The 21,648-nt window shown below is 46.6% G+C and overlaps 1 protein-coding gene across 2 annotated transcripts in view; it reads right to left on the reverse strand.

Annotated features, from left to right (window-relative positions):
- Nucleotides 1-4,032: 4,032 nt before the first annotated feature.
- Nucleotides 4,033-21,648, reverse strand: part of LOC144669465 (uncharacterized) — a 40,879-nt gene continuing 23,263 nt past the window's right edge. For both annotated transcript variants that reach the window (XM_078531918.1, XM_078531917.1), the window contains 5 exons: nt 20,362-20,770; nt 19,535-19,702; nt 16,910-17,060; nt 12,371-12,466; nt 4,033-5,733 (listed from right to left, as the gene is read on the reverse strand). In XM_078531918.1, the coding sequence (XP_078388044.1) occupies nt 5,641-5,733; nt 12,371-12,466; nt 16,910-17,060; nt 19,535-19,702; nt 20,362-20,770 (917 nt within the window). In that variant the 3' untranslated portion in view covers nt 4,033-5,640. The remainder of the gene's footprint in view (nt 5,734-12,370; nt 12,467-16,909; nt 17,061-19,534; nt 19,703-20,361; nt 20,771-21,648) is intronic.

A 21,648-nucleotide genomic window follows, 5' to 3' on the forward strand; every position in this document is an offset into this window, starting at 1 on the left:
CCAGAGATAGGGAGGGGCAAGGCCTTGAGAACATGGATGAAAGTTTTAAAATTGAGGTGTTGCTTAATGGGGAACCAATGTAGGTTAGTGATCACAGGGCTAATGGATAAATGGGACTTGATCCAAGTTAGGAAGCAGGCACCAGAGTTTTGGCAAGTTTACATGGAGTAGAAAATGGGAGGAAGGCAAGGAGTGTGTTAGAAAAATCAAGTCTAGAGGTCTAAGAAATCAAGACTGGAACAGGAGTCAGATAGGCTTGCAGAATGGGCAGACAAGATGGAATTTAATACAGAGAAGTGTGAGGTGCATTTTGGCAGAAGCAATAGCAAGGCACTATAGACTAATAGAGCAATTCTGAAGAGTGTGCAGGGACAGAGAGAACTTAGGGTCCATGTGCACTGATCATTGAAGGTAGCGGGAAATATTGAGAAGTAAGTAGCAAAGCATTTGGGATCTTTGGATTCATAAATAGAGGTATTGAGTACAAAAAGAGGGAAGTTATGCTGGACCTTTATAAAGCTCCCATTAGACCACAACTAGAATATTGTGCGTCGGGAAGATATAATAATTTTCATGTCATTGTAATTTATTGTAGAGTAATAGTGGGGTCTGTGTCTATGGGTCTATGTATGTGTGTGTGTGTGTGTGTGTGTCTGTGTGGGACTTAATTGAGTTAAAGGCAGTTGGACTGAAGGCTTTGATGTAAGATGATAAGCTAGATTTGAAACGTTAATTAGGTAAACATGTCCAGAGTTTTACAATGTGAGGTGTAAAGGGAACATTTACATTTTTAAATAAACCAGAGTAGCCTGAATTCAAAAGAGGGGGTGAAATGTTACACCTAGCCAGAAGTTAAGAAACTGTGTGTTTATTTTTCCCAAAGAAATCTAGGCTGGTAAAATTGGTACTATGATAAGATTTTTATTATTAGAGAGGTAAAGTCCAAAGACATAGTGAAACAATGGGAACTTGCATTCAAAGTGAAATAGATGTATAAAGGAGAGAAGGCTGTGTGCAAGGGAAGGCATTTTAAGATCTAACACAAGTCTGAAAAGCCTCCAGCATCTAAGTCTCAAGCTGCCATCTACAAGGAGCCAAAGCTGAGAAAACCTCACTTTGAATTTGACTGTCCAGGGTGCGTGCTTTGCCTGGGTCTGTTAAAATCTATTTTGTTTTTACTGTTGCCTTAATGGAGGTGTAACTGGGAGTTAGATTAATTAGGGGATTTTGAAGTAAATCTATGTATGTGCTTAAAATCATTTCTTCTATTAATAAAGGTTTAATTTAGTTTTGTAAGAAACCTATAAAACTTAGTGGCCTTCTTTTTACTGAATTCAAAGCCCGCATCTCGAAATAAGTACAAATTATAAATAGTTGTGGCAGCTTGGCATTTACCATCCGCCTGCCATAACATGTGTCCACCATGGTCTTACTGAATGGCGGAGCAGGCTCTAGGGGATGGATGATCTACTACTGTTCCTGGTTCTTATGTAGTTCTGGTCACCACACCTAAGGAAGGATGTGAGGGTCCTTGAGAAGGTGCAGAGGAGATTTACCAGAATGGTTCCAGCGATAAGGGATTTTAGCTACAAGGTTAGGTTGGAAAAGCTGGGGTTGTTTTCCACGGAGCAAAGGAGATGAGGGGAGATTTGATAGAGGGGTACAAGATTATGACAGGTTAGATAAGGTAGACAAAGAAATGCTGTTTCCAGAAGCTGATAGTACAAGAACTAGGGAATGCAGATTTAAGGTTTTGGGCGTGAGGTTCCGGGGGTATATGATGGAGAACTTTTTAATGCAGTGAGCAAGGCTGTGATACCTGTGACTTGCTACCTACAAATGTGGTGGAAGCTGAAATGATCAGTGGTTTCAAAAGGTCATTGACCCGAAACTTTAATTCTGTTTCTCTCTCCACAGATGCTGCCAGAGCTGCTGAGTATTTACAGCATTTTCTGCTTTGATTTCAAAAGGAAATTGAATGGGCACTGGAAGGGAATAAGCTCTTACAGCCACGAGGCTAGAACGCGGGAATGGGACAGACTGGATTGTTGGCGAGAGCCTAGGTGGACTAAATGGGTGGAATGGCTTCCTTCTCTGCTGCAATGGCCGGGATTTTCCGTGCCCACTGGTGTCGTCAGTGGACAATATGGCAAGAAGGCCAAAAAATGGTTTCACAAAGCTGTTCCCCACCATCGGACATCGGGAACCTCATTATAATACATCAGCATATCCCTATTCAGCTAGCCCACCGGAATCATTGCCCCCTCCCCCCCTGGCTGGATCGCCCGCCCACATTGGTGGGAAAACAGGCCGATGTGTTTCACAACAGCAGATATAAGGCGTGCACCTGGCGAGCTCCATTTCACTCGGGACTTTGAGGTTTGTTTGCCGACCTTTCTTCGGGCAGCACTCGCAGTCATCAGCTCCAGGCTTCACACTCAGCACCACATCACTTTCAGGGGGGGGTCACGGGCAGGTCTCTACCTACCAGACCAGCCTTAAGGCAAGGGTGACTTTTCAATGGCTGCAGGCCTAGGGTTTGCTTGGGGAAGAGGGAGAAGTGGCTTCAGACAAGGGAAGAGGCTGCAGGACAAGAGCTGTACTGGGGAAGGAGGGTATCCCAGAGCGTGTGGGGGGGAACATGTTGATCTGTGCAAATAGCCTCAAGATAGTGAGGGCTGAGGAGGCAGTCTCCAGAGGAGATGGAGATGTGAGGGTATGCGTGTGAGAATGGGTGGTGATGTCCCTTGAGCTGGCAATGAGTGAGTTGTGTGATGGGCTTGAGTGTGTGGGTTTAGCGTGGTGAGATGGTTGCCATACCCTGGCTGCACAGATGAAATCATTCATCCTCTATCTGCATTGGATGGCCAACCTCTTCTGTGCAGCATTGGCACTGACACCACTGCCATCGCCTACCAAGCCGGAGTGGGTAATGTTACTGCCCCTCCTGTGGCCAGAGCGGGGGGGTAGAGGACATCACAGCGGCCTCCATGGTGTACAAAAGGCGCTCGAGGGCTGCAGTCTCTTTGCCTTTCGAGGCCATGTCTTCTTTGCTGCGGTCCTGGGCTGGAAGCACTGAGTGCAGCTGTAATTTAAATGTGGTGCCTGGTGTGAGGAAGCAGTGAGGTGACGGCCTAGCAGGTGAATCGGAGCCTGTTCGCCATGGAAATGGCGTGTTTCCTGGGAATGCAGAATTAAAGCGGTGGGTTTGGGACCTGGGTAAGGGTGAAAAGCTGTCATTGCGGCTGGCAGGAGTTTTACCCACCCACCACCGCACTTAATGCAAATCTGGGACGATTTGCCCAATGTCTCTAGGTAATAAAGGTGTGGATAAGTGCAGCAGGTGAGTCAAGAAGGGGCAGAGCCAGGTAAAGTAACAGAGATGAAATGGGCCATCTTAGTGATGATGTGAATGGTTGGAAGCTCATCTTAGGGTCAAATATGACATCAGGGTTGTGAACTGTCTAGTTCAGCCTTAGGCAGTTGCCAGGGAGAGGGATAGAGTTGGTGGCGAGGACAGCAGATAATAACTTCTGTTTTCTCAACATTTAATTGAAGAACATTTCTGCTCTTCAGCACTGGACATCAGAAATCAGTCTGATTATTTAGAGACATTGAGGGGTCGAGAGAGGTGGTGGTGAGGTAGAGCTGGGTGTAGGAGCAAAGGAGCAGGAGGTGGGTTCCATGTAGGAGATGAGGCCTGAGAGAGCGTTGCAGGAGATGGAATCGAACCTAGAGAACAACATGAGTTTAGGGGGCATCTGGGAAGCTTGTCCCAATGGATTAGGGGGAGGGAAATGGAAGCAGATGAATGGATGGACTAGATCTACGTGGCCAAAATGTCCATGAGCTCCTGGCCCTATTGTCACAGGTGAGGGTACAGGAGACAGCAGAGGGTGGTTTAAGAAGATGCTTGCGGTGGTGAAGAGAAGCAACCAGGCTCAATATGTGCTGTAGCCTATCCTGGGCTATCCTATCGTCATGCTGATAATTACATTTCACTGCATCACCAGCAATCAACACAAACATGAATAATTTGAAAATCAACGTCATGATTTATTTTGAACAAAGATTATGGAAGCATTTTGTGAGACAGCTCTCCTCAATCTCTATCCAAGGCACTTCGTTCTACACAATCTCCATGGGTCTGTAAGATGCAAAAGTCTAGGATGCAAAAGTCTCTAAAACTACGGTCAACAGCGCTCCTCAGTTAGTTGATGGGAAGCAAACACCAGGGAACACCACCACTTACAGATTCCCCTCCAAGACTCACATAACATCCTAACTTGGAACTATATCACCGTTACTTCACTGATGCTGGGTGAGAAAACCTGAAACTCCCTTCCTAACAGCCTAGATTATACCAGATGGACTACAGCAGTTAAAGGAGGTAGCTCACCATCGCCTCCTGAAGGGCAATTAGGGGCTGGCAGCAAATTCCAGCAATGGTTGTATCCCGTCAACAGATTAAAAGAGTTCTTGTGTTGGCAGGCGAGTAGGGGGAGGTAGATGGAAATGCCACATCTACTAGGCACCAGTACTGCTCTCACCTCACTAAATCAACCCTTCAGAGGCTAATATTGGCAAAACCTCCTTTCCCATTGTCCGACTTTCTTAAGGAAAAAATGCCACAAATTTAGGCACATGAGGTGTTCTCACTAAAACATCAAGAATTTCTCACCCACACTGTTTCAAGCTTTCTCTACCAATGGCCCACATAACACTGGTACATTCTGCAAGATCCAGAACAATGTTGTCTGCTGGCAATGGGACCACGCACATACTGCATGGGCCATGAGTTCAGAATCCCACCATGGCAGTTTGAGAATTTGAAATCAGTTTCAGTAAAAAAGCTGGAACTAAAAAAGCTAGTGTCAGTGAAAGGTCATGGAGGTGTCAAATTGTTATAAAAAACCCAACTGGTTCACAAATATTCTCTTGGGAAGGAAACCTTGTCAGACCTGTTCGTAACTCCACTCCCACACCAATGTGGTTGATTTAATGGTTCTCTGAAAAGGCCTAGCAAGTCACTCAGTTATATCAAATAGCAACTGTGTCAGCACCGCCCAGACCCCGAGAATAAATCAATGAAACCCAGGCTTTACAGCTGGGTTTTGAGAAATTTGTCAAATGTTCACCAGATTTCAAAGTTCTATATTTTTAAGCAAAAATTCAGATTTCCATCTAATTCGTGAGTTCCATCACTCATCTTACAACCAACTTCCATCAGCAACAAGCTTGAGAGCTCAGGTTGATGACCCTCCTGCACCCAGCTCATTGCCCCTCTTCATCCCAACTGTGTCTCTGCCTCTGCCCCTACCCCCACCACCTTCACCTCACCCTGTCCTTGCTTCTGCCCACCTCCAATGGTTTTGTAGGTGACTTTTCTGGATTGTAGCTGACTGTGACTGAGCAGAACAAGACACTTCATTGTCTTTGCCTTAGGTTGTGGAAAAGAATTGCTGCTAATCAACTTTCTAGGAATAGCTGCTTGTTGATAGAATGAAGAATCAAGGGTCATGGAACATCCTTTCTGGTTCCTGAATTCATGATGATTTGTCTAAAAGTAGTTCCTGAAGCCCAGGTGTGTTGGACATGGGCATTAGTCACCAGTTGCTCTGGTACATTCAAGTCCGCTGCTTATTTATTTGAGTTTGGAGTCATCAGCAGCATCATCAAACCCACTGCCAGACCACTCGCTATGAGAGCACCAACAGCACACAGTACTGATCCCTGTAAACAGAAAAAGACAGACAAAATTAAACACAGGGATTCCCAACTCAGCACCAAACGCTCCCAGGACAGGTACAGCACGGGGTTAGATTCCCCATCAAACACACCCAGGACAGGTACAGCACGGGGTTAGATACAGAGTAAAGCTCCCTCTACACTGTCCCCATCAAACACTCCCAGGACAGGTACAGCACGGGGTTAGATACAGAGTAAAGCTCCCTCTACACTGTCCCCATCAAACACTCCCAGGACAGGTACAGCACGGGGTTAGACACAGAGTAAAGCTCCCTCTACACTGTCCCCATCAAACACTCCCAGGACAGGTACAGCACGGGGTTAGATACAGAGTAAAGCTTCCTGCACACTGTCCCCATCAAACACTCCCAGGACAGGTACAGCACGGGGTTAGACACAGAGTGAAGCTCCCTGCACACTGTCCCCATCAAACACTCCCAGGACAGGTACAGCACGGGGTTAGACACAGAGTAAAGCTCCCTGCACACCGTCCCCATCAAACACTCCCAGGACAGGTACAGCACGGGGTTAGATACAGAGTAAAGCTCCCTCTACACTGTCCCCATCAAACACTCCCAGGACAGGTACAGCACGAGGTTAGATACAGAGTAAAGTTCCCTCCACACTGTCCTCATCAAACACTCTCAGGACAGGTACAGCACGGGGTTAGATACACAGTAAAGCTCCCTCTACACTGTCCCCATCAAACACTCCCAGGACAGCTACAGCACGGGGTTAGATACAGAGTAAAGCTCCCTCTACACTGTCCCCATCAAACACTCCCAGGACAGGTACAGCACGGGGTTAGACACAGAGTAAAGCTTCCTGCACACTGTCCCCATCAAACACTCCCAGGACAGGTACAGCACGGGGTTAGATACAGAGTAAAGCTCCCTCTACACTGTCCCCATCAAACACTCCCAGGACAGGTACAGCACGGGGTTAGACACAGAGTAAAGCTTCCTGCACACTGTCCCCATCAAACACTCCCAGGACAGGTACAGCACGGGGTTAGATACAGGGTAAAGCTCCTTTTACACTGTCCCCATCAAACACTCCCAGGACAGGTACAGCATGGGGTTAGATACAGAGTAAAGCTCCCTCTACACTGTCCCCATCAAACACTCCCAGGACAGGTACAGCACGGGGTTAGATACAGAGTAAAGCTTCCTGCACACTGTCCCCATCAAACACTCCCAGGACAGGTACAGCACGGGGTTAGACACAGAGTGAAGCTCCCTGCATACTGTCCCCATCAAACACTCCCAGGACAGGTACAGCACGGGGTTAGACACAGAGTAAAGCTCCCTGCACACCGTCCCCATCAAACACTCCCAGGACAGGTACAGCACGGGGTTAGATACAGAGTAAAGCTCCCTCTACACTGTCCCCATCAAACACCCCCAGGACAGGTACAGCACGGGGTTAGATACAGAGTAAAGCTCCCTCTACACTGTCCCCATCAAACACTCCCAGGACAGGTACAGCACGGGGTTAGATACAGAGTAAAGCTCCCTCTACACTGTCCCCATCAAACACACCCAGGACAGGTACAGCACGGGGTTAGATACAGAGTAAAGCTCCCTCTACACTGTCCCCATCAAGCACTCCCAGGACAGATACAGCACGGGGTTAGATACAGAGTAAAGCTTCCTGCACACTGTCCCCATCAAACACTCCCAGGACAGGTACAGCACGGGGTTAGATACAGAGTAAAGCTCCCTCTACACTGTCCCCATCAAACACTCCCAGGACAGCTACAGCACGGGGTTAGATACAGAGTAAAGCTCCCTCTACACTGTCCCCATCAAACACCCCCAGGACAGGTACAGCACGGGGTTAGATACAGAGTAAAGCTCCCTCTACACTGTCCCCATCAAGCACTCCCAGGACAGATACAGCACGGGGTTAGACACAGAGTAAAGCTCCCTCTACACTGTCCCCATCAAACACTCCCAGGACAGGTACAGCACGGGGTTAGATACAGAGTAAAGCTCCCTCTACACTGTCCCCATCAAACACTCCCAGGACAGGTACAGCACGGGGTTAGATACAGAGTAAAGCTCCCTCTACACTGTCCCCATCAAACACTCCCAGGACAGCTACAGCACGGGGTTAGATACAGAGTAAAGCTCCCTCTACACTGTCCCCATCAAACACTCCGAGGGCAGGTAATGCACTGGGTTAGATACAGAGTAAAGCTCCCTCTACACTGTCCCCATCAAGCACTCCCAGGACAGATACAGCACGGGGTTAGATACAGAGTAAAGCTCCCTCTACACTGTCCCCATCAAACACCCCCAGGACAGGTACAGCACGGGGTTAGACACAGAGTAAAGCTCCCTCTACACTGTCCCCATCAAACACTCCCAGGACAGGTACAGCACGGGGTTAGATACAGAGTAAAGCTCCCTCTACACTGTCCCCATCAAGCACTCCCAGGACAGATACAGCACGGGGTTAGATACAGAGTAAAGCTCCCTCTACACTGTCCCCATCAAACACCCCCAGGACAGGTACAGCACGGGGTTAGACACAGAGTAAAGCTCCCTCTACACTGTCCCCATCAAACACTCCCAGGACAGGTACAGCACGGGGTTAGATACAGAGTAAAGCTCCCTCTACACTGTCCCCATCAAACACTCCCAGGACAGGTACAGCACGGGGTTAGATACAGAGTAAAGCTCCCTCTACACTGTCCCCATCAAACACCCCCAGGACAGGTACAGCACGGGGTTAGATACAGAGTAAAGCTCCCTCTACACTGTCCCCATCAAACACCCCCAGGACAGGTACAGGACGGGGTTAGATGCAGAGTAAAGCTCCCTCTACACTGTCCCCATCAAACACTCCCAGGACAGGTACAGGACGGGGTTAGATACAGAGTAAAGCTCCCTGCACACTGTCCCCATCAAACACTCCCAGGACAGGTACAGCACGGGGTTAGATACAGAGTAAAGCTCCCTCTACACTGTCCCCATCAAACACTCCCAGGACAGGTACAGCACGGTGTGAGATACAGAGTCAAGCTCCCTGCACACTGTCCCCATCAAACACTCCCAGGACAGGTACAGCACGGGGTTAGACACAGAGTAAAGCTCCCTGCACACCGTCCCCATCAAACACTCCCAGGACAGGTACAGCACGGGGTTAGATACAGAGTAAAGCTCCCTCTACACTGTCCCCATCAAACACTCCCAGGACAGGTACAGCACGGTGTGAGATACAGAGTAAAGCTACCTGCACACTGTCCCCATCAAACACTCCCAGGACAGGTACAGCACGGGGTTAGATACAGAGTAAAGCTCCCTGCACACCGTCCCCATCAAACACTCCCAGGACAGGTACAGCACGGGGTTAGACACAGAGTAAAGCTCCCTGCACACCGTCCCCATCAAACACTCCCAGGACAGGTACAGCACGGGGTTAGATACAGAGTAAAGCTCCCTCTACACTGTCCCCATCAAACACTCCCAGGACAGGTACAGCACGGGGTTAGATACAGAGTAAAGCTCCCTCTACACTGTCCCCATCAAACACTCCCAGGACAGGTACAGCACGGGGTTAGATACAGAGTGAAGCTCCCTGCACACCGTGTGATCAATATCCCTCAGCCAGCCTGAAATTCCTATCCTTTTCAATGCAGTGCGATATTTTTGCAAATTCTGAAGTGAACTGACTGTCCAATATTATCTGCGTTGTTCGGAATAAATATTCATTCTGTTTCTTCAAGGTTGTATTGAGAATTTATACAGGAAATTGAAAGTGTGCTCTTGCAAAATGCATTCTGGCCAGCTGTGGGAGCTTCTGTGCACATGCATTAAGTGAAAGTGAGATCTGATGGCTTTGTGCGTAAGTAGTGCACAAGGCTGCAAGTTGAAGTCTTGGTCTGCGCAGAATTCAAGTTGCAAGTTCTATGATTCGCCTGAGCTCCCTGGGACAGGGCCGGAAAAAAAAATCAGTCAAAGCTCAAGCTCCTAATCTCTGGTCTCCATCTACGATAAAAGTAAAAGCCAGATCCTGTTCAGCTGTGATATCAGCTCACAGTGTAAAATCCTGCTGATGCTGTGAAGGAGAAATTCAACTCACACTGGTCAATTTTGCCTCTGAAAGACAGGCAGACAGGGTAGTTGAAAGCTGGGAGTAAGAACAGTTTTCTAGCCCCCCATTCACTTCCAAAATCCATCTGTAAATAAGAATTTAAGAAATAGCAGCAGGGGTAGGCCACAATAGACATTCAGTAGCTATTCAATAAGATCATGGCTGATCTCATTGTGGTCTTAACTCAGCTTTCCTGTCTGTTCCCCATAACCCTTCACTCCCTTGTTGATCAAAAATCTGTCTAACTCAGCCTTGAATATATTCAATGACCCAGCCTCCACTGCTCTCTGGGGAAGAGAATTTCTAAGGCTAATTACCCTCTGAAAGAAGAAATTCCTTCTCATCTCCATCTTAAATGGGCCTGACACAGAGAAAAAGATTATCCTGCTCCTGTTCTTATTTAAAAGGTGGGAATGGGTAGTTGGAGCAAGGCCCTGTACAGCTACAGTAAAACTTCTGTAATTTTATATCCCACTCCTCTTGCAATGAATGACAACATTCCATTTCCCTTCCTAATAAACTACAGTGATTGTAGAACCCAGGGTTGCCTCTCCCCCACTCCACGATTTCAGCACCTGCCTGTAGCAATTGGGGAGCTGGGACAGGACAGCTCCTTTAGAACATCCAGTTAAATGCACGGTTCAAATCAGGTCTGAATTTCCCTTGGGCCTTAACCCAGCACAAACACAGCAATTGCTCTGAGTTGCTATTCATTTTGGGAGCAGGTCAAAGGTCTCCCCATTCTAGATTCGCACATGAAGAATGGCTACTTGATTCAGGGACTGGAGGGAGATGAGTGCTCATAGAACTGTGCCCCAACAAGAGTCAGTGTATATGGATCTGTCCCCCAACAAGAGTAAGTGTATATGGATCTGTATCCCAACAAGAGTAAGTGTATATGGATCTGTATCCCAACAAGAGTCAGTATATATGGATCTGTACCCCAACAAGAGTAAGTGTATATGGATCTGTATCCCAACAAGAGTCAGTGTATATGGATCTGTACCCCAACAAGAGTCAGTGTATATGGAATTGTACCCCAACAAGAGTCAGTGTATATGGATCTATATCCCAACAAGAGTCGAGTATATGGATCTGTTTCCCAACAAGAGTCAGTGTATATGGATCTGTATCCCAACAAGAGTCAGTGTATATGGATCTGTATCCCAACAAGAGTCAGTGTATGTGGAATTGTACCCCAACAAGAGTCAGTGTATATGGAATTGTACCCCAACAAGAGTCAGTGTATATGGATCTATATCCCAACAAGAGTCGAGTATATGGATCTGTTTCCCAACAAGAGTCAGTGTATATGGATCTGTATCCCAACAAGAATCAGTGTATATGGATCTATATCCCAACAAGAGTCAGTGTATATGGATCTGTACCCCAGTGAGAGTCAGTGTATATGGATCTATATCCCAACAAGAGTCAGTGTATGTGGAATTGTACCCCAACAAGAGTCAGTGTATATGGAATTGTACCTCAACAAGAGTCAGTGTATATGGATCTATATCCCAACAAGAGTCGAGTATATGGATCTGTATCCCAACAAGAGTCAGTGTATATGGATCTGTATCCCAACAAGAGTCAGTGTATGTGGAATTGTACCCCAACAAGAGTCAGTGTATATGGAATTGTACCCCAACAAGAGTCAGTGTATATGGATCTATATCCCAACAAGAGTCGAGTATATGGATCTGTTTCCCAACAAGAGTCAGTGTATATGGATCTGTATCCCAACAAGAATCAGTGTATATGGATCTATATCCCAACAAGAGTCAGTGTATATGGAGCTGTGCCCCAACAAGAATCAGTGTATATGGATCTGTATCCCAACAAAAGTCAGTGTATATGGATCTGTACCCTGACAAAAGCCAGTGTACATAGATCTGTACCCCAGTGAGAGTCAGTGTATATGGATCTGTATCCCAACAAGAGTCAGTGTTTATGGATCTGTGCCCCAACAAGAGTCAGTGTATATGGATCTATATCCCAACAAGATTCACTGTTAATGGATCTGTATCCCAACAAGAATCAGTGTATATGGATCTGTATCCCAACAAGAATCAGTGTATATGGATCTATATCCCAACAAGAGTCAGTGTATATGGATCTATATCCCAACAAGAGTCAGTGTATATGGATTTATATCCCAGAAAGAGTCAATGTATATGGATCTGTACCCCAACAAGAGTCAGTGTATATGGATCTGTATCCCAACAAGAGTCAGTGTATATGGATCTATATCCCAACAAGAGTCAGCGTGTATGGATCTGTATCCCAACAAGAGTCAGCGTGTATGGATCTGTTTCCCAACAAGAGTCAGTGTGTATGGAACTGTGCCCTAGCAAGAAGTGGCACCTTCAGGAGAGCAGGAGGTTAGGTGTACCTGTAACACAGGGAGACACTTCTGTACACATGTATACATGAATGTGGCACATGCATATACAACTTTGGATCACGGTTCAATTTAAATCAATGTCTGAACAACAGCCAATGCCCAGACACAGTTACTCACCCAGCCACCCATCTGGGAGATTCGAGGGAGCACCATCTCCAGGATAAATACTTTAACCCATTTCTTAAAAATAGCAAAGGTTTCCGATTCCAAGATCTTAAAAACAGAAATAGAGCAATTAATTTTTGCTATGCATGACTGCTTCTTGTTTGAATCTCTCAGATCAGGTAACTGCCCTGTCACAGCACTGAAACAGCCATAACCAAAGTTACAAATGACTTCCACTTGACACTCTTCTCTCTTTCCTTGACTGTCTAGCTTTGCAGTCAAAGTGGTGAGTGGTGCAGGGTGGGGGGTGGGAGGTGTGGCATAGTGGTAATGCCACTGGACCAGTAATCCAGAGGCCCAGGCTAATACTCTGGGTCCGAATCCCAACAAACCAGCTGGTGGAATTTAATTTCAATTAATATAATCTGGAATTAAAAAGTGACCACAAAACCATTGTTATAAAAACCCACCTGGTCCACTAATGTCCTTTAGGGAAGGAAATCTGCAATCCTTACCTGGTCTGGCCTACATGTGACTCCAGACCCACAGCAATGTGGTTCACTTTTAACTGCCCTCTGAAATGGCCAAGCAAACCACTCAGTTGTATCAAAACTGCTACAAAGTCTGAAAGGAATAAAACCGAACGGACCACCCAACATCGACCCAGGCACCGGAAACGACAGCGGCAATCTCAGTCCTGTTGGCCCTGCAAAATCCTCCTTACTAACATCTGGGGGCCGGTGCCAAAATTGGGAGAGCTGTCTCACAGACTAGTCAAGCAACAGCCTGACATAGTCATCCTCACGGAATCATACCCTACAGATAATGTCCCAGACACCACCATCACCATCCATGGGTATGTCCTGTCCCACTGGCAGGACAGGCCCAGCAGAGGTGAGGCACAGTGGTATACAGTCGGGAGGGAGTTGCCCTGGGAGCCCTCAACATCGACTCCGGACCTCATGAAGTCTCAATGCATCAGGTCAAACATGGGCAAGTAAACCTCCTGCTGATTACCACGTACCGCCCTCCCTCAGCTGATGAATCAGTGCTCCTCCATGTTGAACACCACTTGGAACAAGCACTGAGGGTGACAAGGGTGCAGAATGTACTCTGGGTGGGGACTGCAATGTCCATCACCAAGAGTGGCTTGGTAGCACTACTACAGACTGAGCTGGCCTAGTCCTAAATGTCATAGCTGCTAGACTGGGTATGCGGCAGGTGACGAGGGAACCAATAAGAGAGAAAAACATACTCGACTTTGTCCTCACTATTCTATCTATTGCAGATGCATCTGACAGTACTGGTAGGAGTGTCCACCGCATAGTCCTTGTGTAGACGAAGTCCTGTCTTTACATTGAGGATACTCTCCAGCGTGTTGTGTGGCACTATCACTGTACTAAATGGGATAGATTTCAAACAGATCTAGCAACTTAAGACTGGGCATCCATGAGGCGCAGTGGGCCACCAGCAGCAGCAGAATTGCACTTAACCACAATCTGTAGCCCCATGGCCTGGCATATTCTGCACTCTACCATTACCACCAAGCCAGGGGATCAACCTGCAGGATATGCCAGGAGCAGCACTAAGCATAGCTAAAATGAGGTGTCAACCTGGTGAAGCTATAACACAAGACTACTTGCATGGCAAACAGCAGAAGCAGTAAGTGAGCTAAGCGATCCCACAATCAACGATCAGATCTAAGCTCTGCAGCCCTGCCACATCCAGTCGTGAATGATGGTGGACAACTAAACAATTAATTGGAGGAGGAGGCTCCACAAATAACCCTATCCTCAATGATGGGGGAGCCCAGCACATCAGTGCAAAAGACAGGGCTGAAGCATTTGCTAATCTTCAGCCAGAAGTGCCGAGTGGATGATCCATCTTGGCCTCTTCCGGAGGTTTCCAGCATCACAGATGCCAGTCTTCAGCCAATTCAGTTCACTCCACGTGATATCAAGAAACGGGCTGAAGACACTGGATACTGCAAAGGCTACAGGGCCTGACAATATTCCGGCAATAGTACTGAAGGTTTGTGCTCCAAAACTATTTGCGCCCAAGCCAAGCTGTTCCAGTACAGCTACAATATTGGCATCTACCTGGCAATGTGGAAAATTGCCCGACAAATCCAACCCGGCCAATTACCACCTCATCAGTCTACTCTCGATCATCAGTAAAGTGGTGGAAGGGGTATTGACAGCGCTACCAAGCGACACTTACTCAGCAATAACCTGCTCACTGATGCTCAGGTTGGGTTCCACCAGGGCCACTCAGCTCCTGATCTCATTCCAGCCTTGGTCCAAACATGGGCAAGCGAGCTGAACACAAGAGGTTAAGTGAGAGTGACAGTCTGAGTGTGGCATCAGGGAATCCTAGCAAAACTGAAGTTCATGGGAATCAGAGAAAAAACTCTCCACTGGTTGTAGTCATACCTAGCACAAAGGAAGATGGTTGTGGTTGTTGGAGGTCAGTCATCTCAGCTCCAGGACATCACTGCAGGAGTTCCTCAGGGTAGTGTCCTCAGCTCAACCATCTTCAGCTGCTTCATCAATGACCTTCCTTCTATCATAAGGTCAGAAGTGGGGATGTTCGCTGATGATTGCACAATGTTCAGCACCATTCGCGACTCCTCAGGTACTCACAGAATTGTTACGGTGTAGAAGGAGGCCATTCGGCCCATCGTGCCTGGACCGGGTCTCTGAGCATTTTAACTTAGTGCCAATCTCCTACCTTTTTCCTGTAACCCTGCACATTGTTTCTATTTAAATAATCATCCAATGCCCTCTTGAATGCCCCAATTGAATCTGCCTCCACCACACTTCTAGGCAGTGCATTCCAAACCCTAACTACTTGCTATGTGAAAAAGATTTTTACTGAAGATACTGAAGCAGTCCATGTCCAAATGCAGCAAGACCTGGACAATATACAGGCTTGGGCTGATAAGTGGCAAGTAACATTCGCGCCACACAAATGCCAGCTAATGACCATCTCCAACGAGAGAGAAACCATCTCCCCATGACATTCAATGGCATTACCATCACTGAATCGCCCACTATCAATATCCTGGGGGTTTCCATTGACCAGAAACTGAACTGGATTAGCCATATAAATACTGTGGCTACAAGAGCAGGTCAGACACTGGAAATTCTGTGGCGAATAATTCAGCTCCTGACTCCCCAAAGCCTGCCCACCATCTACAAGGCACAAGTCAGGAGTGTGATGGACTACTCTCCACTTGTCTGGGTGAGTGTAGATCCAACATCACTCAAGAAGCTTGACACCATCCAGGACAAAGCAGCCCACCTTGGTGGCACCCCATCTACCGCCATCAACATTTAGTCCCTCCACCACCGAGGCACAGTGGCAGCAGTGTGTGTCCCATCAACAAGATACAGTGCATCAACTCACCAAGGCTCCTTCAACAGCACCTTCCAAACCTGCGACCTCTACCACCTTGAAAGACAAGGGCAGCAGACACATGGGAACACCAGCAGCTGCAAGTTCCCCTCCAAGTCACTCACCATCCTGATTTGGAAATATATCGCCGTTCCTTCACTGTTGCTGGGTCAAAATCCTGGAACTCCCTCCCTAACAGCACTGTGGGTGTACCTACACCACATGGACTGCAGTGGTTCAAGAAGGCAGCTCACCACCACCACCTCAAGGGCAACTAGGGATGGGCAATAAATGCCGGCCTAGTCAGCGATGCCCACATCCCGTGAATGAATAATTATTTCAAAATGCCATCTTTCTCCAATGCCTCTTCTGCTGAGGAGGACTGTTTCCACAAATATCTATATGACCAAAGCAGAGTTTCTGCAGTAAGGCTTGTCTTCTGGCCCCTGCACTATTACCTCTGGAGTTTTCCCAAAAACACTCCTTGAGCACACCCAACTTCCTCATATACATGGCTGTCCTTTTGTGCCATCATCAAGTGACATGTGATCACTTGCACGTGTACACTGACAATACCTCTTCACTGTTCTATCTTGTCAGGATGCCTGTCCGACATCCAATCTTTGATGGGCTACAATCTTTTCCCATTAAGCATTGAGAAAACCAAAGCCATTTTCTTTGGCCCCCACCACAAACTCCATTGCCAGCGATTACACTCTCCTACCTGGGCACTATGTCAGGCTGAATCACACTCCAAGCCTTGTCATTCTGTTTGATCCTAAGCTCTGCTTCTGACCAATACCCTCTCTCCAGCACAAAGGCTGCCTATTTTCACCTTGGTACTATCAGCCACACATCCCGTGCCCTCCGTAAATTTCAGCTCATCAAAAACTCTCTTGCCCGTGTGCATCCTGCTAACCCAATACACTTGTCCTTGTTCATTTATAATGGCTCCTGATCGCATCAAACACTCCAGGGCAGGTTCAACGTGGGGGTTAGATACAGAGTAAAGCTTCCTCTATTACTGTCTCAACAAGCATTCTCAAAGCATTACCCAGGTACAGTATCCAGCTATTGCCCAGTGTGCAGTGAGCACCCATTAGTTACAGTATTGTTTGATTTCTGCATTACTGGTTGAATGATCAGAATACTCACAGTTGGCAGAAATAGCTTTGCCAGGTGGAAGAAAACAAAGACAGGGGCAGCCTTCCCAGCTCCTGTAGAGACACTTCTGCTGAAGATGGCATTCGACAACACCTGTAGGACTTGTAGCGGGTTGGAACTTTTCAGGAGGGGTCCAAACACCCTGCAACACAAACAGAGAAACAATGCGACCTGTGGCCTCTACCTGGCTGACCTCCCCCACCCCAAACTCCCCAACCATCCATCCATCCATCCCTCAGGATTATATTAGTGAATTCTTGTTCTGCTCTGCAACATGTTAGCAGCTTTAGAGAGAAGAGTTCAGTATTCTGAACCACAATTGGTAATACTTTTGATGAGTTAGAAGCCACACCTAGGAATTAAAAATATAGCGATTGAATTTCTGTGGGGGTCCTCCTGATTACCCACATTAACAGCACCACCATTTCAACAGGTCATGTCTGCTTTAGCTAGCATTACCCTTATAAATGTTGGTGGAATATGGATATTAGTCTGTGATACGGACGAAAGCAGGAGCAGGATAGTCTCAGTGGAAAGTCCAATGAAACTAACAGTACAAACACTACTGCTCACTAACTGTACAAATAACTTTTGGAAAGATGTGTCAGGGGCACCTAAAAGTTTATGCTTATTTCTGGCTCCAGAGCATGCCCTTCGGATGCCGTGGTTGGATTTGATGTAGTGAATGAGATTCAGAGCCAAGACCAGCGTGTGACAAACACCAAGTACATTTGTTTAATTTTGATTTAATATCTATCCTGTTACATACAGCCACATTAGACAAGCAACTTAAAAAGGTCAACTATCGTTTAATTCCTGTACCAATCTTAATTTGATGCTATTTTGCAAGTTCCATTCTTTAAAACTAGAGAAATTCAAACTGAAACAGAGCTGAGTGATTGGTTCAGTTTGTATACAAGTGAAAGGTCCCTTTTTAAATCTGAGTGCTCTTACTCACAGACAGTCTGCTAAAGGAATCAGCTTGAAAAGTACTGAGAAATTCCAAACTCCCGAGAGAGAAAAAGAAATTTGAATTTCCACAAAACAGTGCTAAGAAATTGGAGTAAAAATGTAGTTTATTGTTAGTTAAAAGTTATTTATAGCTTTATACTTAGAAGTTGTGACCTCAAGCAGTTGGAGAAAGAGTTGTAATATTTAAATGTAAATGTATGATATTATTGTTACTTATTTGCTGTTTCATTTTTGAAAAGCAAGTTTGGTTGAAATTTTAAATTTAACACAAGTTCTGGCATGGTGCTCCATCACTCTCATAGTTCACAGTGAGAGCTTTAGAAACAGTCCAAAGCTGAAAGCAATGAATGGGCAGTGTTCTGTATTCATTTCCTTGCTCAACGCCAAAAGCCTGCCTAGAACTAGACAGGCAATATGAAGGTTTGAGATGCAGCCACCCACCATTGGGAGGGGTTAGAGCCAAGATAATCTCAGGTCTAAAAGAATCATAAACATAAAGGGCAGGATTTTGGTGGAGTTGAGAAGACTCCATGGATCCTTAAAAATGATGGCGGGACTCCGACACTGAAGTCGCGCTCCCATTTTTGGCAGATCCCATTTTTGCCAGTAGGAGAAAGGCAGCAGGGTGTGTCTCAAACCTAAGGGAAACCTTAAGTCAGCAGGGGCTATTTGAACTTGTGCTGAGTTCAAACAGATTCCACTTTGGCTGTTGCAAGGCCCTTAACTCGCAGTGTGGGAGGCACAAATTTATGGAGTAGACATAAACACTCTTGAAGAGCAGATGGGGTCTGTTTAACAGTCATGATCTGAAGTTTTTTAAATCCCAGACTCTTTAAAAAAACTGGCTGCAGCTGTCAATTACAGTTTAAAAAAATTCTGCTGGACTGCTTTGATTGACAGGCCAACAGGGGTAGCATCTGTTGGAGCAATTTCAGCTTTGTTGACATTTCTCTAAGGGGTTATTCATTATGACTGCTTGGCTGAGTTTCAAAAACTACAATGATCTCAGCAGAGGTTCTGAGGTTACAGTTTGATCAACAGCTTAAAGAGGCTATTAAAGGATTATGATATGAACAGAAGTTTGTTTTTATAACAGGTTAACCACTTGAGGAGATTTAGAAGTTTCAATGCTTTCATAAATGGGGTTTTTTTGACTATCATGTTTATATAGATTCTTAGAAATTTATTTTATTTCATTTCCATGTGGCTCCTGAGGTCTGCCCCTGGTGGAAACTGGGTGAGTGGCTATGGAATTGGCATGGCAGGTATGACGGTCCATGGGGGATGTGTGTGGAGGTGAGGGGGGTGTGAGGAATGAGGACTAGAGGGCCGAACAGATTCTAAAACAACTGAGAAGTATGGGTACTAAAAGGTATGAGAAATCCCAGAGAACCCAGGCTGGCCTTCTAACCAGCTCGCCCTGACACTCACCCGCCCTCTCAGTCGCCTTCGCAGCCGCTTCCGGGTCGGCAGGTCCGACTTCACCCTGCATCTGCCCCCACCAGAGTGAAAATCGCATGATTGGAGGCACTTTTCACTGAGGCGGGTCCAATGAGTCAGGACAGTTCCTGATTCACACTAACTGCCTCGGTAGCCAAAATCTAGTCAACATCTTTAAAAATCATTAGCACGCCGTAAACTTACCGTTTGTATTCGGGATCCTGTGTTATGTCATGCTCGATCTTTGCCAAATATTGTAATGCTTTTTCTAGTACACTGCTTCCCTCTGTCCCTCTGCTGCTGAGAGCCCCGCTGGCTCCCTCAGTCCCAACTGCTGCTCCAGGAGACACATGCTCCTTTGTATTCATGTAGCTGAAAAAGAGAAATTAACAGGATTTACAATGATCTGAGGCAGGAAAGTCCTATTGTCAGCCTGAAATGACGTACAGTCCACAGGCTGACACGGTGCCATCCTATACATTCAAGCATCTAACTGCTGCTTGGTGAATTGGCACAGTGCGTAAGACAGTTTCCTTTCACCCCTGAGGCCCGGGTGCAAATCCAGCTCAGACTGTTGTCTGTAAGGGTTCTGTATCAAATGCACTGGGCTGTCTCAGTCCATTTCCCCACTTGAGGCTTGGGCCCCTCAGCATGAAACTACCTTCAGTTCACAATTAGACTGGAAATCCCACTTACGGCATGACTGGACTGGGAAATGAAAATCTGTATTGATGCGAGATGTTTTAGTGTTATTACAGAGTGGGGAACTTCTAGTAAAAGTTTCTGCAGCTTCCTGCCCCTTAAATATTGATACCCTCTCAGAGCCCCTTTAAGTACTGGTACTTTCCCAGGATCCCTTGCAAATATTGACATTTCTGGAGAAATTTACACTTCAAAGCTGACTGTCCCAAATGAGAATGAGCAAGAGAGGGAGAGCGAGAGAGAGAGAGAGAGACCAATATCAATGTGACAAGAGTTTCTAGATATGGTAGACGGCTCAGGCATTGGGAGGATTGTTAAGCCGCATATACCTCCAAAAGAGTTCCATAGTGTTGCTGGCATCCTCACTGGGAATCTCTTGATCCTGGATCCTGCTACAACTGGGAATCTCTCGATCCTCGATCCTACTACAACTTGGAATCTCTTGATCCTGGATCCTGCTACAACTGGGAATCTCTCGATCCTGGATCCTGCTCCAACTGGGAATCTGTCGATCCTGGATCCTGCTACAACTGGGAATCTGTCGATCCTGGATCCTGCTACAACTGGGAATCTCTCGATCCTGGATCCTGCTGCAACTGGGAATCTCGCGATCTTGCATCTTGTAGTAACTGGGACCATTGCAGAATGCTGCATGTTCTACTATGTGATCAGCAGGGAAATACTGACTACATAGTGGGCATTCCTGAGTCTCTACTGATGCTGTTTCCTGAGAATTTTCTGGATTAAACAAAAGCACAAACAAAAATAAGAGCTTAGCCTGGATTATCAGTTATCTTGCGCCCATCAAGTGAGAGTGTGAAAGTCAGCGGCTGTGGAACAGGTGGCCAGTGAGATTCATATCCGTGGAACCCATGCCCTGGGGATAGTCAGAGTCTGTGGAACTTGTAATTCAACGAGGGGCAAAATCAATGCAACCAAAACCCCAATAAGAACAAACAAAAATAAAAATAGCTGGAAAAACTCAGCAGGTCTGACAGCATCTGCAGAGAGCAACACAGAGTTAACGTTTCGAGTCCGTATGATTCTTCATCAGAACTAAAGAGAAATAGAAATGAGGTGAAATATAAGCTGTTTAAGGGGGGTGGGACAGGTGGAGCTGGACAGAGGGCCAGTGATAGGTGGAGGCAAAGGAGAGATTGCCAAAGATGTCATAGACAAAAGGACAAAGGGGTGCTGACGGCGGAGATATTAGCTAAGGAATGCCCAATAAGAACAAGTTCTGATGGAATTGTACCCCAGAGGGAATCAAAATCCATGGAATATGTACCCCAATGAAACAGTGTCTGTGGAACTACAACTCACTGAAAGTCAACACCTTCAGCATCTGTCCTCCAGTGAGAGTCAGCACCTTCAGGAACTGTCCCCCCCCAGTGAGAGTCAGCACCTTCAGGAACTGTCCCCCAGTGAGAGTCAGCACCTTCAGGAACTGTCTCCCAGTGAGAGTCAGCACCTTCAGGAACTGTCCCCCCCCAGTGAGAGTCAGCACCTTCAGGAACTGTCCCCCAGTGAGAGTCAGCACCTTCAGGAACTGTCTCCCAGTGAGAGTCAGCACCTTCAGGAACTGTCCCCCAGTGAGAGTCAGCACCTTCAGGAAC

The sequence above is a fragment of the Cetorhinus maximus genome, chromosome 29 (genome assembly GCF_964194155.1).
Source record: "Cetorhinus maximus chromosome 29, sCetMax3.hap1.1, whole genome shotgun sequence".
NCBI classification, from domain to species: Eukaryota; Metazoa; Chordata; class Chondrichthyes; order Lamniformes; family Cetorhinidae; genus Cetorhinus; species Cetorhinus maximus.